The sequence below is a fragment of the Microcaecilia unicolor genome, chromosome 1, assembly GCF_901765095.1.
Source record: "Microcaecilia unicolor chromosome 1, aMicUni1.1, whole genome shotgun sequence".
Classification (NCBI taxonomy): domain Eukaryota; kingdom Metazoa; phylum Chordata; class Amphibia; order Gymnophiona; family Siphonopidae; genus Microcaecilia; species Microcaecilia unicolor.
The window spans coordinates 174,617,876-174,645,722 of NC_044031.1; the positions used below are offsets into that span (position 1 = coordinate 174,617,876).

Sequence of the window (27,847 nt, forward strand, 5' to 3'; positions counted from 1 at the left end):
GTATCTCTCCACACTCGTCCTTCCCGTGCACTCCGATCCATGGATAAATCCTTCTTATCTGTTCCCTTCTCCACTACTGCCAACTCCAGACTTCGCGCCTTCTGTCTCGCTGCACCCTACGCCTGGAATAAACTTCCTGAGCCCCTACGTCTTGCCCATCTTTAAATCTAGATTGAAAGCCCACCTCTTTAACATTGCTTTTGACTCGTAACCACTTGTATCCACTCGCCTCCACCTACCCTCTTTCCTCTATTGTTTGCTTTATTTTTGTCTATTAGATTGTAAGCTCTTTGAGCAGGGACTGTCTTTCTTCTATGTTTGTGCAGCGCTGCGTACGCTTTGTAGCGCTATATAAATGCTAAATAGTAGTAGTAGTAGTAATTTGAACTGGCCACCTCTGGATTGCAAGACTGGTGCTCTAACCACTAGGCCACTCCTCCACTCCTATTTGTTGTTACTTTCACTGCTCCTCTTCCTACGCACAAACCCCAGTCACCAGGTAGGTGTGGGATTGGCACACTCTTTACAAATGCTGCTCCTCTTAGCAGATGTTAAAAACTTATCTGCTAGCAGGATATGGAAGGAAGACACTGTGGCAGTGTGGATGGTACTCCCTCTTGCTTAAAGGTTACACCTGCATCTGGGTAAACTGAGCAGGGTGCTTGGGTAATTCAGGCAGATTAGTTCCTGTGAAAATCCCCTTCTCCTTCTCTGAGGCCAAGGGTAGGGTATCCAAGGTACCCACACCTGGGTACTAAAACCAGCAATCTTCTGTAGATCTGATGATTGTCCTCTTGCCTCTGTGTGACACTGCTCTTATAGAAGGCGCCTGGATGGGACTAACTTGTGAGAATATAGTCTAGCTGTCAGTGATCACAGGATATCTGCTTCAGGTTTAGCAAGTAGGGTCTCCCTCAGGACATGGATCAGAGGTGGGAGAAAACCTAAGACCATTTTGGTGGACAAACGAAGAGCATAAATTACTTTGGGGGAGTTCACTACTGCCACTAGGAACATCCCCCAAGCCTAAATCCTTCCTTCACGTCCATTGACTTCCCCAAGTCAGAAAGTCTGAGTTTCCAAGCAGGTGCACAGAACAAAAGTTCAGCAAAAAGGCAACCTAAGACTCTACCATTGCAAAAAAAACAAAACAAAAATACTCCACAGGAAACAAAATGCCAGCAGAATCTGAAGGCAGCCTGCTCTCATTGGCTGGACACCTAGAACAGAAAAAGACTGCAAAGGAAATGGTACTCATGCATAGGGAAAAAAAATCAGCAACATCATGGATAATTCATGCAGCTAATATGTTGAATTTATCCCAATGTTACACATGCAAATCTCTCTCATGCATACTCATTGTGGATATCCTGAAAACCTGGGGAGCCCCCTAGGACAGGTTTGGAAACCACATATAATCTGGAGCGTACATCCCAAAAGTATATGCTAGACATATAAAGGCCGATATTCAGCCGGTGAGAGGCAGCCCACATAAGTGCCGCAGTTGGTGTTGGCCCCAGATATTCAATGCCGGGCTGTTTCTAGTGACTGCTGTGGAACTAGAAAAGTTAGTTTAAAAAAATGTAAGAAATTGTCTTAAGTGAGTTATTGACAAATGCTAGCTTAGGAGAATCCACTGACCTTAGGAGAAGGCCAGAATGTACAAATAGAAGTCATTGTTTACTGCAGACCTCTTTATCTATATTGACAAAGAAAGGCCTTTAGATGTGAGAGTTTAAAGAAGGCCTGAAACTGACCAGTATTTGTGACAGATGTCTTCTTTTGGAAAAGTAAATCATACTCTGTGTTTAACAAAAGAGAACAGGTAACAAATATTAGTCTATTATTAAATGCAGTTGAGAAATAGTATGTAGTAGGTTTTTCCATTGTCCTGTGCCCTTATACTTTAGACTTTTAGCATATTTGCTTAGATTAAGTTTAACATTCTAAAAAGATGTTTTGCTGTTGCTATGGAAATTTGTGTAGATGGATTAATTACCTCATATATGGTTCAGGGTTTAAATGAGAGCATTTGGATTGTCAAACTTCAGGGGGACTTGGAAGAAGAGAGATTTCTGTCCCAGTCTTTACTCCTTGTTAACAAGAAGTATTATGCGGCACTAAGAAAAGACCAGTTTTACTAATCACTTGTGGTACCATGAATTTATTTCTCAAAATATATCACACTGGTATGGAATATACAGGTTTTTTGGCCGATGCTAACTTAACTGGCTGAGCAAATATTCAACGCTGGCTGGTAAAGTTAATAGCAGGCAAAGATAGGACTGCTATTTATGTGGTCCAATTTAGTCACTAAACTCAGCCGGTCAGCAGTGAATATTGCTGGTTAACTTTTTGGTGCTGAATATTCGCGGTTAGGCGTTGAAACATTATTTAACCGGTCAGTGGCCGTTTCTGGCCAGTTAAATATCATTTTTACTGAAGCACTTGCTTCCTTGTGCCAATGCAAGGCTATATAGGTACCTAATATCTGTGTCTATATGTTTACAATAGGCATATAAGTATATGCATACATTAGGTACGTATTTTCAGCAGTGCACACTGTAAGTGACTGCCTTCTTTTAGGCACCCCGATGCCATGCAGTGGGAACCTATTCTATAATGGCATCTGAGAGCTCAGATTCTATTATAAAATACAAGCCGTTAAGCCCATTAAAACGGGCAAGTTTTATTTTTTACAGAAATGTAATTTACAAATTGATGTTGGTGGGCCAGGTTTGGTTCTTTGGAGGGTGTGGGGTGTGTGTATCACAGTGAGAGAGTGTGTGTATGTGTGAAAGTGATTTTTTTTTTGTTATGTGAAGTTTAAGGTTGTGTGCGAGTGTCTGTGTGTGTGTGATCCAGTTTGTGTGTGTGTCTGAAAATGTTAGGGTGAGGTGGTGTGGGGGGGTGTCTTGTTTGGTGTAGTTGTAGGGGGTGGCGGTGTGCTTGGTTGGGGTTGCGTTGTGAGATGGTGGTTGGGGGGGTGCTGGGGGAAAGGGGGTGTTGTTGTGCCGGGTTGGCTAGTTTGTAGGGTGTGGCGTGTGTGTGTCACAGTGAGAGAGAGTGTGTGTGTGAAATTTATTTTTTAGAGATTGTGTGTCTGTGTCAGATTGAGAGGGGGGCAGGGGTGGTGAAGTGGTAGGGGTTGTGGGGGGGGGTTTGGTGTGGGGTTCAGAGGTGTGCTGTATCAGTGTGACATTGACAGAGGGATGGCGGGGCTGGCAAACTGGAAGCCTGCATGAGTGTGTGTGTGTGTCACAGAGACAGATCGTGTGTATGTGTGTAAGTGAGACGGGGGGGGGGGGTAACTGGGAGTGTGTGTGTGTCAGAATGACAAAGAGGGGGGGGGGGGTTGAGCTGCATCAGTGTGTGTGTCTGTGAGACAGTGTGTGTGTGTGTGTGTGAGAGTGACGGGGGGGGGGGGCGGGATTGGCAAAGTTGGAGAGATTGTGTGTATGTGTGAGAATGAGGGGAGCAGGGGTGGTGAAGTGGTAGGGGTTGTGGGGGGGGGGGTTGGTGTGGGGTTGAGAGGTGTGCTGTATCAGTGTGACATTGACAGAGGGATGGCGGGGCTGGCAAACTGGAAGCCTGCATGAGTGTGTGTGTGTGTGTGTCACAGAGACAGCCTAATGGGCAGAGCCTGCATGAGGGGGGGGGGTAACTCGGAGTGTGGGAGTGAGTGTGTGTGTGTGTGTGTGTGTGTGTGTCAGAATGACAGAGAAGGGGGGTTGCAAAGTCGTAGAGGGGGTGTTCCTTGCCTCTGTGGGGAGGGGGAGGGGAGATTAGCAGACAGAGCTAATGTGTGTCAGCTTGTGTGTGTGTGTGTGTGTTTTGAGTCTCTTTGCCTCACCGCTATGCAGGAGCTTTCCTATCTCCCTTGCCCTCCCCCGATGTCCTGGAACCCTCTTTTGTCATGCTCCCTCCTTCTTCCTTGCCGGGTCCTCCTAAACGGACATGTCAGCGTGTAAGGTTTCCGTGTTAAAGCGTTGCATCGTTCTGCCGCGCTTTAAGACGGAGGCAAGAGATGCTGACATGTCAGTGAATGCTATGCATCACGGAGGGAGGAGTGAGCGGCGGCAATGATGGTTGCTGGACACGGGGGTAGGGCAATTGATTTTGTCCTTCACGGAGAGTTGCGGGTTGTTGGATGTTGTTTGTGAAGGTGCCTGTAGAGTTTTGTGGGTCCGGGTGGGTGGAGGTTGTTTGTGAGGGGGGCGGGATTGTTTGGTGGGTCTGGGTGGGTGGAGTTTGTTTGTGAGGGGGGCGGTATCATTTGGTGAGTCTGGATGGGTAAAGTTTGTGAGGAGGGGTGGGAGTATGGTGTCCATCACGGAGGGAGGAGTGAGCAGCGGCGACAATAGTTTATGGTCACGGGGGTAGGGAATGAATTTTGTCCTTCATGGAGGCTTTGCTGGTTTTTGGAGGGTTTTTTTGAGAGAGGCTGGAGTGTTTTGTGGGTCCGGGTGGGTGGAGGTTGTGAGGGGGGTGGTATCGTTTGTTGAGTCTGGATGGGTGAAGTTTGTTTGTGAGGAGGGGTGGGAGTATGGTGTCCATCACGGAGGGAGGAGTGAGCGGTGGCGAGAATAGTTTATGGTCACGGGGGTAGGGAATGTATTTTGTCCTTCACGGAGACTTTGCGGGGAGCAGCGGCGACCTCGGGGGGGGGGGGGGAGGCCGTCCATACTGGACGCTTCTGACGAGTGCCTTTGCTCCCTCCAGATCCTTTTTTGATGTATGTTTATTTTTGATGCAGGGGGAAGTGGGGAGCCACGTGTTTGTGTTTTTTTCTTGTTGCTGTTTTGGACATTTGTGGCATGCGCAGAGCAGCCAGCATAATGCTTGGCTATTCTGCGCATGCTTTAGGGGCTTACGAATCTTTGATACATTGTAGTTTTCAATACCGCACCGAACATGTGCGACTTGTTTTTTTGGTGCATGCTTCGTTTTTTCAAATTCGTTAAGGACTTTAACGTTTTAGATTTTTTTACGTATGGTTGATGCATCTGGGCCTATGTAAGCCACATTGAGCCTGCAAATAGGTGGGAAAATGTGGGATACAAATGCAACAAATAAATAAATAAATAAATAAAATAATTGACAAATATTGACACAAACGTTTGTACCAAATCAAACGCTAGTGTGAATGTCTGCTCCTGCCACTTACACTAGTATTTTATAAAGACAAGTAAGCATTTATTTGTCTTTACAAAATAGGCTTCATATAGCTGACCTAAAGGGTGCTTTAAGTAGGTTTCCCTTATAAAATTACCTCCGTTATGTCTAACTTTCCTTATTTTGCCATATATCCTAACTGTTCCACCTTTTTTTTTTAGACTTGTGGCACCTACATACTGACAATTTAAAGAATGTTTTTTATGTGTTTTTATAACCTGCATAGCAAGTGAAGGGGGAAATTTGGAGTACTCCTGTACTACTATCCTAACCTCTCTGTCAGGATATTCTGACTTTTGCATTTGGCAAGTAGCTCTTGAAGACACCATATTCTGGATTATGTACTTCTAAATGACTGTCAACTTTCCCCCAGGTTCTAGTTTAGAAGGTGCTCTCTCTCCTTTTTAAAGGTTAGTGCTAACAGCCTGGTTCCACCCTGGATAACTTAAAGCACATTCTTTTGGAATAAGCTTCCCCTTCCCCAAATATTGCCCAGTTTCTAGCAAATCTAAATCCCTTCTCCTTGTACTATCCTCTTATCCATACACTGAGACTGCCTCTTGGGTCATGCACATGGAGCAATAAGCATTTCTGATAATATTTCGCTGTAGGTTCTGTATTTCAAATTTCTTCCTAAAAGCCTAAATTTGACTTCCAGAGCCTACCTTCTATGCCTTCCTATGTTGTTGATACCCATATATACCAAGATAGCTGACTCCTACCCAGCACAATCCTATCTAGGTGATGTGTGAGCTCCAACAACTTTAAACCAGGTAGGCAAGTCACCAAGTGATCCTCATGCCACCAGCCTCCCAGCTATCTATATGTCTAATGACTGAATATCCAAATAAAATGGTCTCCCTAGTCCTTCCCTCCTGGGCACAGTCCTCTGGAGATACATCCTCATTCTGAGAGGATACTATATCATGTGGAGGAGAGGTCCTGTATACAGGATCACTTCTTGCCACACCAAGGTGAGGCTCTCCTTCCAGGGGACCTTTCTCCTCCATAGCATCTTTAAGGCTTTCGAACTGGAGGTGGGACTTCGTTACTGTGTCCCTGTAAGTCTTCTCTTTGTACTTCTCTGTCAACCTCAGCTCCTCCAGCATCCAGAGATTGGTTTCATTCTCTGAGGGTCAGGAGCTCTTTGTACCATGTGCACACATATAACTTCTTACTAACTGGGAGATAATCATATATGTGGTACTGATTTCAAAAGACTGGATAGCTCCCATCTTGCCGTTGGACTGCTGTCTGCATTTTATTATTGGTGAGATATTTAGTTATTTAAAGTTGCTAAGGCAGTAGGGATCATAGGAACCAGCTCTGTGGGTGTTTAAGCACCCCCAATATTGTGCAAACTCCTTGATTGTATTCAGTAGGGGTAATTTCCATTGGATTTAGCAGCCCCCAATCATTTTGAAAAAGTGGCTCCTAAGGTAGGGATACTCAACTAATAAAAATGCCCTAAAGACTATTTGGTATATTTTATTCTATTATTTTGTGTTTGCTTCTCAATGAATTTCAAATAATCTGTTGTGAAGAGTTATCACTTGGTGATGAAAATATCCTGTGGTGACAAACTTCCCCCTTAATTTGGATAAATGACTACAAATGTCCCTCTTAATTGTGATAGCTGACTATAAACTAAGGGATGTGCCTATGGTGGGTGAGAGTAGGTGGTAGCAAGTACTAAATAAAGCTAGAACAAATTGATTTTAAACCCTTTAAGAAAGCTAATCCTTAACTTTTGCTATTTCCCTTTGCTTTTCCATCTGGTAGAGGCTGCAAGAGATGTAAGCCACATGAAATGTCGTTGGCCTATCAAGCTTCCAAAGTCTGGCAGGAGTTTCTGCTTGTTTTAATCAAGCTTATTCTTACCAGCTTTTTGAAGACGTCCTTAGACCTGCTTATTTAAAAAATATGTTGTAAGCTAAAATAATTATCATTGTGTATTCTTACTCTATTTTTACTGTAATTTCCGGAGTGTTTGTCCTGGTCTCTTGGATATGTGAACTGCTTAGAACTTTATGGTTATAGCAGTATGCAAATACCATTGTTACGTTATGTTATATTAATGACTCTGAAGTTGAGGTAATTAGACAAGATCTGGGGTGATTGAACCGGACTGCCAAATTCGATAAGCCAGAGCTTGCAGTGAAAAAGTAATCATGGGTTAAAAAAAAAAACTCCCACAAACCTGCCAGTTTTTATGTTATGCTTTTCTTTTCAGCTCTGGATTGAGAAGAGGTGTCCAGAGGAAGCAAATGCGAAACGGGTCCGTTGGGACCTCGCTGTCACAAACAGATTTCACCTGAGCATGGAGCAGGAACCTTTCCACTATTTAAGTGGTTTTGTTTTGTTTTCATTCCATATTCACAAGATAGTGTCATTATTTTTGAATGAAGATTGTTTTTTCAATTCAGAAATTGTGGGAGACTTTTTTTAAACCTATGATTAATTTTTCACTGCAAGCCCTGGCTTGTCAAATTTGGCGGTCCGGTTCAAAAACTCTGGGGGCTGCAGTAGTACTAATTTTTTTTCCTCCCCTTTTGTTGGAACCAGTACATTAATGTGCTAGCTATAGCGATCACTGTATAGTTTTTGTGTTTCAGCACGTGAGCACAGTGTATCGGATCTGTTGGTGTATAAACTACATTCATGACATGAGCTAATCTATTGGCAACTCTGAAGGAAGGAAAAAAGAAGACTGAGTGGTAAAATCACTGAAATATGTCATTGTCTCAGCACCCCTATCCTAAATATTAATATATTTCAGGATGGCTCTGCCCAACAGTTTATATGGGGTATCCTGTGCATGTGTAGTTTTAGGCCCTGTGTGCTGCACGTGGCATTCCTTTAAAACAATTACAGGAAACTCTACTGATTGCATTAACATACTATAAATCAGTTTCTCAATGAAACTTGAAAATCCAAAGTTAATAATTCAGTAGAATATAAACCATATCGTCAAGCTGTTTTTCCAGTTTGAATACAAAGAGCAATTTTTCAGGCTATCTAGCTTTGGGAAAGTCAGCAATGACTTTTTATCGTGTCAGAAGAAAAGTACGCACATCTTATCCCTTTGAAACACACCATGGGTACAAATACCAGTGAAATTTAGCACCTGCTTTTCAGTGGGTAGATTACACCAGGAAAGTTGTACACCTAGAGCTGAAAGTCCCTGGACAACATGACCTGCTCCAGGAAGAAGTGAACCCCTGTGTTATGGAGTTTTCTAGAATAGAGCTGCACACGCTGTAGGAACACGATGACCAACCTTCATGCACCTATAGCCAAGGAATCGTACCAAAGAGTTTCCCCATTTTCAAGAGATGGGTTGAGGGAGAAGAGTCCCTTTTGAGAATCAGGGTGGGAAGTGTCACCAGTAACTGTGAGCTCTCTCAAACACCCTCTCGTTCCCACCAGTCTATTTTTTCTCTTTCTCAATTGCCCCTTCTCCTCTCTCTCTCATCTCCTCAATCTGTCCCCATCAGTTTTACTTCCTGATTTTCTACACCCTGATTGCAACAATTTCTTTCCCCTAAGTGCTATGCCCAGCAACTCTCTCCCTCTCTTCCTCCTTACCTTCTGCCCATTGCCACTTCCTCTCTCACCCTCTGCCCAGCTGTACCAGTCAGTAATTGTACATATTGTCATTTGTACTATTATGGAATTTTATTTTTCTCCTTTTAATCACTTTGAGAGAAGTTGGTAACCAGTAAAAAAGAAATGGGGGGGGGGGGGAGAGAAGAGAGAGAGAGAATGATATCATGGAGGGAGGAAAGGAAGGCAACAGAAAAAACATCAGCAGTGCCTCTCTCTGTCTCCCCTATCCCTGGTACTTCTATGCCACTAAGGCAGAAAGAGACAGGCAACAGCAGGTATGAGCTTTAATGTCCGCTGCTTTCAGGAGGAGGATTGTGCTGTGACCGAGCTCTTCAGCTGGCTGTAGGGGATGGGGCTTCTATAAGGGTTGCAGGGCAGGGGACAGCTGCCCTGTCCCCCCACCCCTAAGGATGGTCCTGCATCTGAGTACCAATACCTTTCTTTCTAACGAAAAAAAAAGCACTGTCTGAGACCATGCCTGTCTTAGGGCTGAAAGATAAGTCTCCTGTTGCACTGTAAGGAAAGGATTCTGATTTGACAAGGGATTCTCTCATCTAATATAATAAAACGCACCGTGAACGTTCTGAAGACAACGTTCTGAAGTCACTCAAACACTCCCTGTAGGTTTTGTGGATTCATGGTGTGAAGCCAGCCAGCCGTCTCTGCCCCGCCCTCGCGTCAAACGTCATGACGTCGAGGGCAAACGTCATGACGTCGAGGGCGGAAAAAAAAACAAAACAAAGGGCAGCGTCGGGGAAGGAGGCGGCGCTCCCGACGTCTCTAGCCTTCCCTTCGCTGTGTTCCGCCTTCTTCTGACGTCAAGGATGACGTCAGAAGAAGGCGGAACACAGCGAAGGGAAGGCTAGACGTCGGGAGCGCCGCCTCCTTCCCTGACGCTGCGCTGCCAGAACCGCCACCGAGGTAAATTTAAAAAGAAAAAAAAAAAGGGATGTTGGGGGGAGAGAAGAGGGTGGGCAGTAAAGTTGAACAATGGGAGCGGGAGGGCAGGGGAGAAACGACAGCATGGATGCGAAGGGGGGGGGCATGGATGCGAAGGGGGGGAGAAGAGGGCGGGCCAGGCTGGGACATGGGAGAGAGAGGAGCATGGATGCAAGGGGGGGTCATGGAAGGGAGAGAGGGGAATTGCTGGAAAAGGATGAATGGAGGGGCAGGGGACAGAGGAGCATGGATGGGCATGGATTGGGAGGGCAGGGCTCAGGGAGAGAGGGGAATTGCTGGAAAGGGATGAATGGAGGGGGCAGGGGACAGATGAGCATGGATGGGCATGGATTGGGAGGGCAGGGCTCAGGGAGAGAGGGGAATTGCTGGAAAGGGATGAATGGAGGGGGCAGGGGACAGAGGAGCATGGATGGGCATGGATTGGGAGGGCAGGGCTCAGGGAGAGAGGGGAATTGCTGGATAGGGATGAATGGAGGGGACAGATGGGCATGGATGGATATGGACTGCAGGGCAGGGCTCAGGGAGAGAGGGGAATTGCTGGATAGGGATGAATGGAGGGGGCAGGTGACAGAGGAGCATGGATGGGCATGGATTGGGAGGGCAGGGCTCAGGGAGAGAGGGGAATTGCTGGAAAAGGATGAATGGAGGGGCAGGGGACAGATGGGCATGGACTGGGAGGGCAAGGCTCACACTCTCTCTCTCATATACAATGTCTTTCTGACTCTCACACACTCTGTCTCACACTGTATCACATTCACTCTCTATGTGCCACACAGTCACTCACACACTCGCTTGGTCTCATACACTCACTCTCACAGAGAATCTGTGTCTCACATACACTCTCTCTCTCTCTCGCACACACACACACACACACTCTCTCTCACACTGTGTCTCACATACACATTTGCACACACTCTCATTCTCACACACACACTCTCTCACACACTGTGTCTCACATACACACTTGCACACACTCTCATTCTCACACACACACTCTCTCACAAACACACTCACACCCAGACTCACTCTCTCTCACACACACACACTCACACTTTCACTCTGACTCTCACACAGTCACTCTCACACACACTCTCCCAAACATTCACAGTCCGAGGAAAACCTTGCTAGCGCCCGTTTCATTTGTGTCAGAAACAGGCCTTTTTTACTAGTTCTAAATAAGATACATCTAGAAAACACTGCTTGAAATACATCTTCTATTTGACTTTCCCCACAATGTATCTAAAATCTTTGGAAATGATCCTAAATGCATACTAAGGAAGTAAAAAAAAACATGAATTATGCAGTAATAAAGCTGCATGGTCTTGGAAGTTAAACATTATTGTAAGCTGATACACTGTAAGGTAATAAAATAAAATAAAATAAAGGAGGAAAAGGAAAGGGAAGAGGTGCAGTGAGTATCCTGAAAGACGGGTTTTTTAAAAAAAATAATCACACATTATTTTAGTAGACAAAATACCCCTCAATCATTTCACAAAAATATCTAAACTGTCTAGAAATAGGAATGAGAGAGATGTTTTTTAAAATTTGCATTTACAAATTAATATACAAGCAAAACACTTGACAGGAAAGCACAAAAAGCAATACAAATAAAGAAAAGCATAAATGCACTTTAAACCACCTGAGACTTGTGCTACTTAGTCCACAATTAGGAGATCCAAGATAAGAAATACTCCCTTGAAGCAAAAGGGACAAATAATGAAATACTAAGGTAAAAATGAGAGGTTAAGTCAGACCTTACTACATATCTTCCTTCTACAGCAGTTATTATTCATTCAAAGAAATACAGTGCAATCCGCTTAAGTGCAAGGGTCTGGGACCAAAGAAATGCATGCAGTTAACCAGAGCGTGCACTTAACCGTTGTGACCCAAAGAAGTTTGACATCTGATGAACATATGTAGAGTACTGTTTATTATTATACATACAGTATACAGTCTCCATTAACTGACGTTAGGCTTACTTGAAATAATCAGTTATAGTCCTCTGTACACTATTGGGTCTGTGAGTTCCATAGACTACATCTGCCAGACAGTAAAAACTGTCATAGCACTGACATCCAGTGGTCTCTAGATAGGGCCGCACGGTGTTGAGACTCTCCAGCGCTCTTGCAAAAGTGACAGGAGGAGGTTGTTGAATTTCGTCAGCATGTGCCTCGCTGCTCATTTCTTCATCTGTTCCATCATCAGCCGTTGTTGCCTGTGTGTAGGTGCATATCTCGATATCAGTGCTGTCTTCAGCTGTTTGTAGATCTTAATCAACAGCTACGTAGCGATGAAACTTCTCTTCAGTAACACCGGCTGATATGTCAATAACCTGTTCATCTGACGCGTTTGCAACAGCTGCATCTGTTTCATCCCTCTCCACATCCCTAACAAAGCTTGCCCGCTTGTAGCAGTTCACAATGGTTACCTGTGTAACATGATTCCAGGCTTCTTTCTGCATATGTAGGGAATCCAACAGTGATAGATTATGAGCCAGTTCAACAGCACATTTATCCTTGCCAGTCTGGCCATCCATAACGCTCATCAGACGACGTAGCACAAGAGCCCGATAATGTTGTTTGAAATTGGCTATTATGCCCTGATCCATAGGTTGGATCAGAGAGGTAGTGTTTGGTGGCAGGAAGACCACCTTGATGATAGACAGCCTGACATCATCCCTGTGTGCAGCACAATTATCACAAAGCAACAAAATCTGACGCTTTTGTGCCCGCATTCTAGTGTCTAACTTCTTTAGCCACTGCTTCCAAATTTCTCTAGTCATCCATGAATTTGCATTAGTCTCGTATGACACAGGAAGTCGCTTAACATTCTTGAAGCAATGGGGCTGTTTGCTGTTTCCAATGACGAGTGGTTCCAACTTCTCACTCCCATCCATACTGCAGCAAAGGAGGATCGTCAGTCGGTCCTTCGACATTTTACTTCCTGTAGTTTCGGCTTGTTTGAATGCAAGTGTTCCATCAGGAATCGCTCGCCAGTAGAGAAAGTTTTCGTCAGCATTGAAAATGTCATGAGGTGCAAACTCATTCAAGATGGTAGGAAGAACTGAAACAACCCAATTTTCAGCACCAAAGTCATCAGCGTCTTGTTTTTCATCATGTTGTTCCTCTCCTTCCATCTTTCCAACAATCCAACAGTGGCTTTGAATTCAGTTAGTCCAAGACTTTCAGCTAGCTGATTAGTTTTCTCCATAAGCAGTGGACCACTGACAGGAAACTGTCTGCTCCTGACTTGAGAAAACCACCGAAGAAGAGCATCTTCTACCTCCTCAGCTTTTCCTGCCCATTTTCGTTTCCGGTGTGGATTTGTATTGTTTTGCCAGTCTTCCAGAAGCTGGTCTTTCTGCTTCAAGATACGTGAAATTTGACTGGGATTGACACCATATTCTTTAGCAATAGATGCTTGACTTTGCTTTCTAATTTTTTAAGAACTTCTATTCATTCAGCAAGAGTTAAAGTCTTACAGTTGCGCGACGACGATGACGACTCCAGTGTACACTCTAACAACATTCTTTCACTTCTTTTGCCTGTGGCAGTTAACCAACGAGATTTCAAATTTACCGCCCCTTTGTCATTCGCCAATCGGCTTCCATATTCCGCGCATGCGCTTATGCGGAGTCTTTCCTGCAGAGGAGCAGTCTTAAACCATACATATAAACGAATCTTGCACTTATCAGTGGTGCGCTAAACCAAAGTTTGTCCCCATAGAAATTGATGGCGCCAAAAACGGGACCGAAGTACGGCATGCAGTTAAACAGAGCATGCGCTTATCCGACGTGCACTTAAATGGAGTCCACTGTACTTCAATTATTTAGCTTCTACCAAAAACCTCAAATGGTCTGAATCAAAAAACACATATCTGGTAGTTGCCAAAACAACCACATGGATATCGAAGCCAAAAGGTGCCCCCCATGGACTGGACTCATTGTCTAAATGCCAAAAACTTCTTCTGTCTCTCTTGAGTTGATTTAGTAAGGTCTGGAAAAACACAAACCTTGAGGCCCTTAAGGTGCACTGAAAAATGGCCTGTGCTGGTGTAGACGTGTGTATTGGACACATGCAGGTCCATTTTTCAGCACACCTGCAAAAAATGCCTTTTTTTGGCTGAAAATGGACGTGCGACAAAACAAAAATTGGCGCACGTCCATTTTGGGCCTGAGACCTTACCGCCACCCATTTACTTAGCGGTAAGGTCTCACACATTAACCAGGTGGTAATTGTCAGCACATGTACACTGCTGATTACTGCCCAGTTAGCGCCACGTGCTGGAAATTTTCTGGTGTGCATAATGGACGTGCATAAAAAATGAAATTACCACCCAGGCCATGTGGTAACTGGGCAGTAGTTCCAAATTGGCCCGCGTTGGATATGTGTAGGCGCCTATGTGGCTTAGTAAAAGGGCCCCCTTATGTCCCATAAATTTAGCACTTTTAAACTTGAAATACAGCCTCAAAACATGATCACAATCTTGAGGAGAAACGAAGGTGGCAATAATGGTAGCACGGCTGACTGCTTCAGAGTAAGAACTTTACAAAAAGCCTATTAAATCCAATCTTGAGTTGTTAGTCACATCCATGGTAGCGTCCCTTTTTAGAGGAAATAAAATAAGTTTTAGCCAAAGGGGGCAATGTTTCCTTGGGAATATGTAGTATTTCTTCCAAATATTTTTTTAAGAACTTCTCCAAGTGACAATATAGGAGGTTTTGGAAAGTTTGAAAAAAATGTAAATTCAAATAACGAAAGAAGTTCTCCAAAATTTCCAAATGTCTATCAGTAAACATTTATCTTTACAACAGACTGAACTTTCTGCAAGTCAGCTACTTGATTCTCTACTTCTTCCAGTCTCACCTGCGCACGCTACACATTTTCAATAACAGTTTTAGAAGTATCTTGTTCTGTCAGAATCACAGAATTGTGCATTGTCACTATAGCATCCCAGAGCGATTCCAAAATGACTATCTGTGATTTCTCCGGGGGAGAAATAACTACCTAAGGTCTTTGAGCATCCACTGCTGGATCTGAAACCGATGTACCCGCCATTACAGATGGAATTGGCGTCTCAAAGGCCTTCTCTCCAGCTGCTGGTTTTCCAAATGGTATTACCACAATCAGTGAGGAGCACCCACTGCAGTTGGTACACCATTCTGTGGCTCTTCCGACCACTGCACCCTGCTTAATGATGCCATAGCAGAAGGAAGAGGAGGGAGCCGCGGCTCAGGGTTCAACATAAGTACATAAGTAATGCCACACTGGGAAAAGACCAAAGGTCCATCGAGCCCAGCATCCTGTCCACGACAGCGGCCAATCCAGGCTAAGGGCACCTAGCGAGCTTCCCAAACGTACAAACATTCTATACATGTTACTCCTGGAATTGTGGATTTTTCTCAAGTCCATTTAGTAGTGGTTTATGGACTTGTCCTTTAGGAAACCATCTAACCCCTTTTTAAACTCTGCTAAGCTAACCGCCTTCACCACGTTCTCCGGCAACGAATTCCAGAGTTTAATTACGCGTTGGGTGAAGAAAACCTTTCTCCGATTTATTTAAAATTTACTACACTGTAGTTTCATCGCATGCCCCCTAGTCCTAGTATTTTTGGAAAGCATGAACAAACGCTTCACGTTCACCTGTTCCACTCCACTCAATATTTCATATACCTCTATCATATCTCCCCTCAGCCGTCTCTTCTCCAAGCTGAAAAGTCCTAGCCTCCTTAGTCTTTCTTCATAGGGAAGTCGTCCCATCCCCGCTATCATTTTAGTCGCCCTTCGCTGCACCCTTTCCAATCCTACTATATCTTTCTTGAGATGCGGCGACCAGAATTGAACACATTACTCAAGGTGCGGTCGCACCATGGAGCTATACAAAGGCATTATAACATCCTCACACCTGTTTTCCATACCTTTCCTAATGATACCCAACATTCTATTCGCTTTCCTAGCCGCAGCAGCACACTGAGCAGAAGGTTTCAGTGTATTATCGACGACGACACCCAGATCCCTTTCTTGGTCCATAACTCCTAACGTGGAACCTTGCATGACATAGCTATAATTCGGGTTCTTTTTTCCCACATGCATCACCTTGCACTTGCTCACATTAAATGTCATCTGCCATTTAGCCGCCCAGTCTCGTAAGGTCCTTCTGTAATTTTTCACAATCCTGTCACGAGTTAACGACTTTGAATAACTTTGTGTCATCAGCAAATTTAATTACCTCGCTAGTTACTCCCATCTCTAAATCATTTATAAATATGTTAAAAAGCAGCGGTCCTAGCACAGACCCCTGAGGAATCCCACTAACTACCCTTCTCCATTGTGAATACTGCCCATTTAACCCCACTCTCTGTTTCCTATCCTTCAACCAGTTTTTAATCCACAATAGGACATTTCCTCCTATCCCATGACCCTCCAATTTCCTCTGTAGCCTATCATGAGGTACCTTGTGAAACGCCTTTTGAAAATCCAGATACACAATGAGGCATATTTTCAAAGCACTTAGCCTCCCAAAGTTCCATAGAAACCTATGGAACTTAGCCTCCCAAAGTGCTTTGAAAATATGCCTCAATATCAACCAGCTCCCCTTTGTCCACATGTTTGTTTACTCCTTCAAAGAATTGAAGTAAATTGGTCAGGCAAGATTTCCCCACACAAAAGCCGTGCTGACTTGGTCTCAGTAATCCATGTCCTCGGATGTGCTCTGTAATTTTTTTTTTGATAATAGTCTCTACCATTTTCCCCGGCACTGACGTCAGACTCACCGGTCTATAATTTCCCGGATCTCCCCTGGAACCTTTTTAAAAAATCGGCGTTACATTAGCCACCCTCCAATCTTCTGGTACCACGCTTGATTTTAAGGATAAATTACATATCACTAACAGTAGCTCCACAAGCTCATTTTTCAGTTCTATCAGTACTCTAGGATGAATACCATCCGGTCCAGGAGATTTGCTACTCTTCAGTTTGCTGAACTGCCCCATTACGTCCTCCAGGTTTACCGTGAAGTCAGTAAGTTTCTCTGACTCGTCCGCTTGAAATACCATTTCCGACACCGGTATCCCACCCAAATATTCCTCGGTGAAGACCAAAGCAAAGAACTCATTCAATGTCTCCGCTACGTCTTTATCTTGCTTGATCGCCCCTTTTACCCCTCGGTCATTCAGCGGCCCAACCAATTCTTTTGCTGGCTTCCTGCTTTTAATATACTGAAAACAATTTTTGCTATGTTTTTTTGCCTCTAATGCTATCTTTTTTTCGTAATCCCTCTTGGCCTTCTTTATCTGCGCCTAGTATTGAGTGTTACAAGAAGCACCACTTCTAGTGTTTCAGCAGAACTGGTCCACGGTAAAGTTGACTTGGAGGTAAGGAGTTCCAGAATGGTGGACTGGCAATAAGGGACAGTTGCCTGGGTCTCAGAGGGGAACTCCCTGGTCTTCCCCTTACACTTTTTCCCCATAGATGGGGAATTCATCAGAGCTCTCCTTGCCGTGTCCTCTCATCAAGTCGCCATCTTGGATCACCCAGATGAGAGAGATACATATGATTCTATTAGATGTGTAACTCTTCTTTTTTTATTGTTTTTGTTACAGTCTTCTGCGGTAATGTTTCAAAGATTCAAATTGTCTGAATTTTCATGCACAGGTCAGCGTTAATACTATTTTCCTGCTTCCTTGTCACATGAAGATAACAACTGTGCAGTTTAGAGGCAAGTTAAGGGCCCCGTTTACTAAGGTGTGCTAGCGTTTTTAGTACATGCTAAAAATTAGCATGCGCTGTGTAGACGCCCATAGGAATATTATGGGCATCTACACGCTTAGCGTGTGCTAAAAACACTAACATGCCTCTAGTGTGGCTTAGTAAACAGGGCCCTAAAAGATGAAAATTAAAAATAAAATAAAAAATTTGCATGGTCTGTAAGTTTCAGGATAATAAAACCTGTGCCCTTGGAGACCAACAGAAAACTGGTGCAGTCTATAAACTTTCAAGATTTCACAAATATTTTTTCACAGATATCTGAAAAAGGAACCTGCATAGTTACAAAAGTCATGTGTTGCCTTTTTTTGTATTTGATCCTTCAAAAGGTGTCAAAACTACAAAGACTCCTGTTTTCTTCAGGACCAATATGGCATTCAGAATTCTGCCCTAAAGATCTTTAAAAATAGGTAATTACCCCACTGTTATCTAGAGTTGAAAAATGATAAAACTTTGGAAAATTTATAAACTGTACTTTGACCTTAGAATACCAGTGGCACACTTCAGGAGGTGGAATTTTACAACATGACACGTATGTTTAAAGCCCAACTAGGCATCTATTTCAAATCTATTTAATAAAGGCAACCTAGGTAGCTATGTTCCCTTATAAAACGGGCTCTCAAAATCAGTCCCATTAGCACACAAATTCACATTTGCTCTGAAGAAGGGTATAAATGTGTCTGTGTTCTCTACATATGTTCACATGAATTTTATAACTATGTGCCAAGTATCACAACTTTCCCTTTGCTTGCTCCAACTATGCCCCTGTGAACACATAAAAGTAAGTATACATTTTCCATGCACGTACTTTTTGCATGTGTATGGGAGTTGTGTAATTGTATAAAAGCCCTTTTCTGGCTGCAAAACAGACTTTACATATGGAAAATGCTTTAAAGACTTACCTGTATTCCAATTGATTCAGAAAAAAACTGATCTTAACAGAATACATTTCAGCAAGACTTATACTTTAAAAGTAGAGCTGTACCAAATAGCATATTTTACTATTCGGCCAAATACGAATAATGAAAAATATTATTCAGTCAAATACGAATTGAATATGAATATTCGGTACAGCCCTACTTAAAAGCAAACCTTCATCAGCCTGAACCAGGAAGTAGGCGATATAGAATGAGCAAACAATTTCTGAGCATATCACTTGTGATGCAGTCATACATGTTTCATAGCTGATGCTTGACACTTAACTCTGTTGCTTTGAAAGATTGTCAGCTAAAGTCTCAGATGACTTTTATAGCAGAAATCATACTGAGATGTCACATTTCATTTATTATGGAAATCCAGCCAGTGGCAGTAGAGGAGGGAAAGGGAAATGAGACTTGATATACTGCCTTTCTGAGGTTTTTGCAACTACATTCAAAGTGGTTTACATATATTCAGGTACTTATCTTGTACCAGGGGCAATGGAGGGTTCAGTGACTTGCCCAGAGCCACAAGGAGCTGCAGCGGGAATTGAACTCAGTTCCCCAGGAGCAAAGTCCATTGCACTAACCATTAGGCTACTCCTCCACTCCTCCAGTATGAGAGGACTCATACTGCTCTTTTCTCTCACTCTCTGTCATAGTCATAAGATCGGTTTGGCAGTTGTGAGATGTAGAGATGACACACAGTACTGCTACAAAGGCTCAGGCTTATGGGACTTTTGCATTCTGTTCTTCTGCAGCCCAGCACCTTCTTGCATGCTACACATGAAAAACTACAGAAATGCCAAGTTATCCAGTTCCAGGCTTGAGAGTTTGGGCAGTCCTGGATTTCTGACCACCCCATTCTGGTGCATTATGGGACTTCCAGCACTGAGGGGGTCTTTTACTAAAGCTTAGTTTGAGTTATCTGCAGCAGAGCCCATAGGAATAAAATCGGCCCTGCTGCAGATAACTGAAGCTAAGGTATAAGTAAAAGACCCCCTAAGTTCAATGGGCAGGTTCAGGCACTATAAATCCCACACTGCTTTGGGATGTAGGTTCAAAACTAGGGGCTAGATGCACTAAACTCCACGGAAGAGCCCTTCCCTTACCGAGCCCTTAGCGAATTGGTAAGGGAAGGGCATGCATGAAGGAAATTGCATGCAAATGAGCTGCTCGCTGTTAGCTCATTTGCATGCGATTTCCTTGGAAGCCAGTCGGCCAGCTGGACATGTGTAGAACTGCCAATTGTTATGCTGGCTGCTCTGCGCATGCCAAAGATGTCCTTCACAAAAAAAAAAGACGTCCCTGATGAGCACCTGGACGTTTTCCTTCAGCTTTTGTGATGGGCGTCCTTCTCGGACGTGTTTTTCTTACTTGCCTGAAATGACCACAGCCATGGAGGTTCTCTTAACATTCTCCTCTTCCCCTCCAAGGTTGTTTTCAGCTTGCACCCCCCCCCCCTCCCCACAGGATTGGGACATGTGAGATCATCCAAATTAAAACTATTTGGACATCCCTCCCTCCAGGTCTCTCTCCGCCAATCACAGTGTGTTTAGCTGTCACCGGTATCAGCTAAACGTGCTGTGATTGGCTGAGAGAGACCTGGAGGGAGGGATGTCCAAATAGTTTGATTTGGACGTCCTCACACGTCCCGATCCTGGGGGGGGGGGGGGGGGGCACAAGCTGAAAACAACCTTGGAGGGGACGAGGAGAATGTTAAGAGAACCTCCATGGCTGTGGTCATTTCAGGCAAGTAAGAAAAACACGTCCGAGAAGGACGCCCATCACAAAAGCTGAAGGAAAACGTCCAGGTGCTCGTCAGGGACGTCCTTTTTTGTTTTTGAGTGAAGGACGGTCATGTTAGGCACTTTAGAAAGACGTCCCTGACGAGCACTTGGACGTTTTTTTTCCTTCCAATTTCCTCACAGCAGCCCCAACGAGAGGTGCAGACCTCCCATTAGGTTTTCCACCGTAAGGGGATCGGAAAACAGTAGTGCATCGCATCGCATCGCATACACATTATAATACTTGCTCATTTGCATTCCGTTTTTGTTAGCTGCTACCGTGACAGGAAAATGGCTCGGAGAACCCTTTTGTGCATGTCCCGGTTTACTACTTGCGCGTTAAACTGGCTAGAACCAGTTTAAAAACCATGTTGCTGGCTCGTTAAGTTTAGTGCATCTAGCCCTAGGTCTGTACCACAATCTCCAGCTTGGAACTGGGTGACTTGGCATCTCTGAAACTATCAGAGTTACTTCACATCCCAGATCCTCCTCTCTTACAGATTCACAAATGAAGGCAGCTTTTCTTCTTAATTCAGTTAAAAATGGAAAATTTTACAGCTTTGTTCATTTATTTCTAATTTGCCTTCCCACCATGTGTGCCTAAGGCAGGGTACAACATCAAATACACATGATGGATTAATTAATGGAGCAATTCTGAAACAAAGGCAAGGCTGATGATGCTAGTAAAACTGCTGCAGAAAAATGACTTGTGAAATAGAATTATTGTTTTCAAATGTGGGAGTCATACTGAAGATACAAATACATCAGAAATCAAGAGAGAGTTCTACTGAGGATTATTTGGAGCTGCTCAACTATTTTTAGCTTGCTATTTTTAACTCATCTTGAGTTACATACAGGTACAAAGGTTTTCCCTATCCACATGGGGCTTATGATTAGAGACCCCTGAATAATCCTCTTTCCTGGAACATGCCAATGAAATCATCTGGCAGTTGCTGCCCCAGCTGGATGATGTCATCAGAGCAGGCTGCTGCCACAATGACTCCTTCAGGCAGTGGGGAGCTTGTGCCTTTGCTCCTGGTTTGTGGGCTCTACACATTGCATTAAAATGCAAGAAGAGGCACAAGTTCCCTCTGCTCTGGGTCAGACAGGAAGAAGGGGCCAGAGCTGGGAGAAAGGAGGCTGGCTGATGTTGTTGCTGATGTTGATGCTGGGAGAAGTTGGTGGTTGGTGCTGTGGAAAGGGGCTGGGGCTCAAATGTTTTGTTCTGACTCACTGAATGGAATCCACCTAACAAGCCATTAAATTTATTTTCATAACACAAATACACCAATAAACTGTTATTTTTTTCTGATCTTGAGAAAGCACCTAATTACCCCCAAAATAAACCCCCTACAATTCCAAATGATATACACACCTAAGATCAAAACCCTGCTTTTAATAAGTTTGTATGTATGGCAACAATAGGTACAATGACCTTTCAAGGTCAGTGGCGATCCTTGGTTGGCTGCCACCTGGGGCGGTTCGCCACTGTGCACCCCCCCCCCCCAGGTGCAACAGCATTCCCCTCCCAGCATATCACCCAAGCCTCCCCCCACCCGAGTACATTCTTACCTGCTGGGAGCAGCCGCGCGGCTGTCGGTTCCGCTGGTTCTCTGCTCCCTCTGCCCCGGAACAGGAAGTAACCTGTTCCGGGGCAGAGGGAGGAGGGAACCAGCGGAACCGACAGCTGCGCGGCTGCTTTCTGCACCTCTCCAGCAGCGTGGACCCGGGGTGGACTGCCCCCCCCCCCTCGGTACGCCACTGCTCAAGGTCACAAAGAGGACCAATGGTTTTCAAGACTTCTGCTCTAACCACTGGGGAAGGGCGGTCAAGCGCAGGTGAAGTCTAGCTGTTTCTGTCAGAGTTCTGCCTTGTCTCTGGTGTGGGGTGATTTTGCCTGCCACTGCTGCTCCACGGCAGTGGCCCAAGGGCTCACAAACCTAGTTTCTGCCTTGAAAACGTGACATGTATTTGATTAAATGCATACTGGTTGATTTCATTACACACATACATGCATTTATTTTGCATATTTATTAATTTTGTTTGTTTATATGGTTATAGATTTGATTCCTGAGGCGGGTGTCCCTGCAATGAAACGCAAATCTGCATCGAGCCTGACAAAATTGCTTTTTACCCTTGAGTTGGAATTGTTTTGGTCCTCCCTTATTTTCATTTTTGTTCTGTGCCTTGATTCTAGGAGTTTTCTCTTCTTCTTTTTTGTTTTCGCCAAGAGCTATGTGCCGCTTATATGCATCATTAATTGACAGATGTCTATGTGCACTAGGTGTTACTGTATAAGGCCTAAGTGCCATGGAGGGGCATAATCGAACGGGGTGCCCAAGTTTTCCTGAGGACGACCTTGCAGGATGTCCCGGCAAAGGGGCGGGGAAACTCGTATTATCGAAACAAGATGGGCATCCATCTTTCGTTTCGATAATACGGTCGGGGACACCCAAATCTCAACATTTAGGTCGACCTTAGAGATGGTCGTCTCCGGTTTTTGGTAATAATGGAAACCGAGGACGCCCATCTCAGAAACGACCAAATGCAAGCCCTTTGGTCATGGGAGGAGCCAGAATTCATAGTGCACTGGTCCCCCTGACATGCCAGGACACCAACCGGGCACCCTAGGGGGCACTGCAGTGGACTTCAGAAATTGCTCCCAGGTGCATATATACTGTCATCCATCAACATTTGCTTATTTCCGATCTGATGAAGGGCAACCTTCAAAAGCTAATCAAGAAATGTATTAAGTTATGTCCAATAAAAAAGTATCATCTTATTTTCTTTTCCATGTTTTATTTTGTTTTATTTCTATTAATTACCATTAAAAGTGGACTAACACGGCTACCACACCTCTCTAGTCAAGCCTACTCTATGAAGAAAAGTAGGAGCCTAGTTAAGGGGAAGGAATAGAGGTGTCATAAGTTGGAAGAGTTTGGGAGGAGAGGCCAATAACTGGGAGGGTGTTAGGTAGGGGACATACCAAAGTGAATGGGGGGGGGGGGGGGTTCTCTAAAGGAGCAAGGTGACTGAAGGAACAATGACCACCTGGTTGCATTTATATTTATGGGCAGCAATTGAGGAAGATCAAGGACCTAATGGGGTGGGGAGGAATGGTAGAGGGCTGTGGTGGGGGGGGGGGGGGGAGAAAGGGGGAGACAGCAATCTGATGATTGGTTAATGTATACTTGGAATGAGATTATATATGTTGCTGGAAGCTTCGTGTTGCTGTTTAAAAGCCTTGGATAACAAAAATGTATTCTATGATTTACACATGTACTTAAACACCTTGCCCACACTCTGCCCATGCACATGTCTACTTGCAAAGTATGCACCATCAAACCATGGCACTCACTTTTCCGCTCATCAGTATTCTATAAGAGGCCACTTACATGAGTACATGACTAGAATACTGACATTTATCTGCAGGTACCCCATAGTTTTTGTTCTGCCTCCATTTGTATGGAGGCAGACTGTTTGTTATTTATGAATATATGTTAAGCATTGTCTGTACCTTTAATTAAGGATGTGAAATTGAACTACAAATCCCTGTAATCTGTAGTTCTCTGTAATAGGCTCTTCCAGAGCACATGTCCAGCTCCCTGTGTCTTTTGGGACTCTTTCTATTGGCTTGCCTTGGTCTCTGTGCATGCTGGGCAAGTTGCCATGCCCACACACTTTTCTCTCTCCATCGGGTCTGAAGAATTAGTCTGCAGCTTATCTCCTCTGTGAATTGAAACTGCCTATGCTGTATTTTGCTGTATGACCCCCTTCAAGCTACTGTGATGCTATCAAGATTTCATCAGTGTAAAAGTTTAAACAGCTTCTCTACTCAGTGTGTTGTTGAATTACTTCCACCTTCTGTCTTTCATGGAGGAAGGGCTGGTAGAGAACAAACTCCCAGTTTCCAAGGCAAAAACTCTTGTCCAGCACATCTGAACTGTGTCGTGCGCTAATGCCGACACAGCCCATTCACTTTGAATGGGCTGTGTCAGTATTGCCTTGCAGATTAATAAACAGGGGGGTTAAATCCAGTGGTGTGCTGGAGCAGGCTCTCACAGGCTCGCAAGAGCCGGTTGTTAAGTTTTTAAGAATTTTGGGAGCCGGTTGTTAAAGTAGGGCCCTCCATGGCTACTTTAACAACTGGCTCCCAAAATGTGGGCTTGTGCCCCTGCTGAATTATCTTTTATTTGCTGGTGGGGATGCTGAGCCCCGCCAGCCAAGTAAATAGACTACTGCTGCTCCCCGCTCCTTGTTTCCAGCTCTGGGCAGCAGGCTGGGACTTCTTGAGCATATGAGAGAAGTTCCAACATGCTGCTCAGAGCAAGACATTGGGTAGTGGTGGCAGTCCATTTATTGGCTGCAGCAAAAGTATGCCTAGTGTGCCCGCACGAAGGGAGGGAGGAGAGAGAGAGGCAAGTGTTGCTCCCCCCCCACCCCCCCCCCCCCACCCCACCGGCCACCCCTGGCCCTTCCAACTGCAGAGCTGGCTATGTCTGGAGAAAGAGCCTGTTAAAAATTTACCAGCACACCCCTGGTTAAATCCTTCTATTCAACATATAAAAGTAGTCTTCCTGGTTTAAACCACAGCCCAGTAATACTCTCTACAAATTCCATACATTTACCATTCCAAGATAAAAGGCGGCGTTTCACCAGTGAGCTGCCTCTTTTGAAGTGGTCTGTCATGTGTTCTAGCCAGTTTGCTTCCAAGCTGTTGATGGTTTGCCCATTTTTGTAGATCTTCATGGGGATATGAACTGTACGGTACTTGCTGCATCCCAACTGGGTTTTTGGCTTATTGAAGATGGCAAAGATTTCAGTTTCTGAAAAAAATATTTGGGTATTGACATTATAAGTACTGTTTTTGCGTATACTCATTCAGGTGCCGATATCAAAATGTTACCATTTGTTATGAGAAGACAAAAAGAATTAACAATATTCACTTCTGCTAGTAGTTTAAGCAACAATTCTTTCTATTTGGATTGAAAATAGCACATTTGAATTTCCCAAATACATGCTCTAAAAATAGATTATTAATGAAGGAACATTAAGCCTGCATGCAGTATGCATAGCCTAATGGTTAGTGTGGTGGACTGAGAACTTGGGGAACTGGGTTTGATTCCCACTGTAGCTCCTTGTGACCTTGGACAAGTCACTTAACCCTCCATTGCCCTAGGTACAAAAATGTAGATTGTGAGCCCTCTAGGGACAGAGAAAGTACCTGCATATAACAAATGTAAACTGCTTTGATGAGAAGGAGTGCTGTAATTATTTCCTAACATTTTAATACTACTGGGAGAGAAAGTGTTCTGAATCCCCTATAGTTTGCTCCTGATGCAACCTTTCTAAGACGAAATGTGGCCATGTTGGGTGTTAACTTAATAAACTTCTTGATTCTGCTATATGCTAGTCTATGTTAATCTGATCGTGAGCCCTTGTGCCCAGGCTGAGGCCTAGGAAGGACCTTGGCCAAGGCCTAGGGTAGACCAAACAGGCGCTATGCAATATCATGGGCCACAAAGCCCCGCACACTCAGGAAAATCAACAAGCATCATCAGAAAAGAGAAATAGATCACTCATGTGGGCCGCAAGGCCGATCAGGAACCCATTCATACAGAGTCCACGTGTACAGGCCACAAGGCCGAACTGGAACTGAATCATACACTAGGGAAGGGAAAAGAACAACGAGAGGTCCCAGAAGGGACTGGCGCTCAGGCAGCGCACACAGCGCCAGGCAGTGACACAAAGGGAAAGATGTCAGACCAAACAGGCAGATACAGACGACAACCAAAGGGAGAGAATACAAACAAAGGCTTCACAGTAACCCAAGTAGCGGAAGGCAGTGCCCACAGGGGAAAAGGGAATGCCAGGGTCAGAGCAGGACACTATAGACTCGGAACCTAAAGGAGCGAAGCTCCACAGAAATGGCCAAGCAGGAAATAACAAACTGAAGGAAAAGGCTGCTAGAATCCCCCAGGCGGAGGAGGGCCAGGACCCACCAGGGCCAAATCAAACACAGCATGCCAAGGGCAAAAGCAGACAGAAAGAAAAGGCAGCTTCTAACTAACTAAACCAGAAAAGTGGAACAGAGCTCACCAGAGCCAAATAACAAATGAGCAAAAGCAGACTACAGAGAAAGGCTGCTTTCAAATAAAAAGACAGGAAAGAAGCAGGGCTCACAAGAGTGCAGAAAGGGTTAAAGCAGACAACAGAGAAGGGCTGCCTAAAAGAGGCAGATCTCACAAAAGATATAACAATTAAACACTGCACACAACCAGTTAAACAGATACCGAGAAAGACTGCCTAAGAAGGCAAATACCAAACACTGCACACAAAGGGTTAAAGCAGGCTAGAGGGAAAACTAAACAAAGCAGGAATGAACTTACCATGGACAAGTCAACACCACAGCGGGCAGGGAGAGAAGAGGCAGAGGAGAGACAACAGACCCAGCTGCATTGCAGTGAAGTAAATCAGGGAAAAGCTAGTAACAACCAGCACACACAGAAACCACAGACAAAGAGAAGAGCAAGCAAACTACAGAGAATACACTCTGTGCCATGAGCACAGACTAAGCAGAACAATGAGAGCTCACAGCTGCAAGAGATAATGCTAGAGCGTCCACTGTAGGGAGAGGTAAGTTTAAATAAGGTCTGACATCTGCTGCCTCAGACGTCAGCTCAATCCCTGACAGGCCAATCAGTAGCGAGTCCCAGTCATTCTCCTGCCTGTTTCAGTAGAATCATAACATCATCCCCCCCTCCCCCCTCAAGGGCCACCATCTACCTCGGGTTCAGGGTTTAGGTTTATGAGGAAAGAGGCGATAGAAGCATCGGACCAATCATAACAGTCTGTTTCATTTTTTACTGCTTGAGCACTTGCAGATCATCGCCTCTCTCGTTAATATTATTAGACTTGCTACAACTTTGCCAAAGGGAATGCAATTGTTTATGCAAATGTAGGAAAAAATTATGTTATAATAGGCTCATTAGTTACTAAAAACAAGATGTACTATCCAGTGTCAATACCCAAAAGAATTAACATGAGCCACTTTAGTGGAAGAATTAAATGCATCTGTAGAGTTGTATTTAACTTTATTGCTAGTGGCAAATAGTATTTAAATGACCAATCAGGTTCATGTTTGATAATGAAATATATTTGGATGGGAAAATGCTATCCCATTATTCTCTTCCCTGAAGCAGACCATATCAGATCCACAAACGAGACTCTGTTACAATCCTTAGGTCTACCAGACTGATAAATGTTAAAGGACCTGTCCTGCAGAAACTTCTCCAGCCCTTTATAAATTCAGTTTTAGTACTAGATTTGATCATATTATCGGATAACAATATGCACAGTTTAAATGTGCATCAGCCGAAAAAGTACTCCTTTAAATGTGTTTGAAATCTACCACCAGTTTGTTTTATGGGTGACAGGACCATATCAAGCATTTCCCCCCCCCCCCCCCACCCTCCCATGCTTGCATCCTATGCCACTATCAATGAGAGATAGTGGGCTGGGAGCTGTTTTTGTAAGCAAGTCACTCAGATCATCTGAGGTAAAGTATGACAAATACAGCAGCACTTTGGTGCAAATGCACTGGCCAGTTACTTTACTAGTAAAATTAGTAACATTA

At 44.3% G+C, this 27,847-nt stretch overlaps 1 protein-coding gene across 1 annotated transcript in view; it reads right to left on the reverse strand.

Annotated features, from left to right (window-relative positions):
• The window catches only part of RFTN1 (raftlin, lipid raft linker 1), a 319,836-nt gene that overhangs the window by 49,936 nt on the left and 242,053 nt on the right, over window positions 1-27,847 (reverse strand). Inside the window, 3 exon segments of the mRNA XM_030202597.1 lie at window position 22,838; window positions 24,834-24,863; window positions 24,865-25,037. Coding sequence (XP_030058457.1) covers window position 22,838; window positions 24,834-24,863; window positions 24,865-25,037 — 204 coding nt within the window.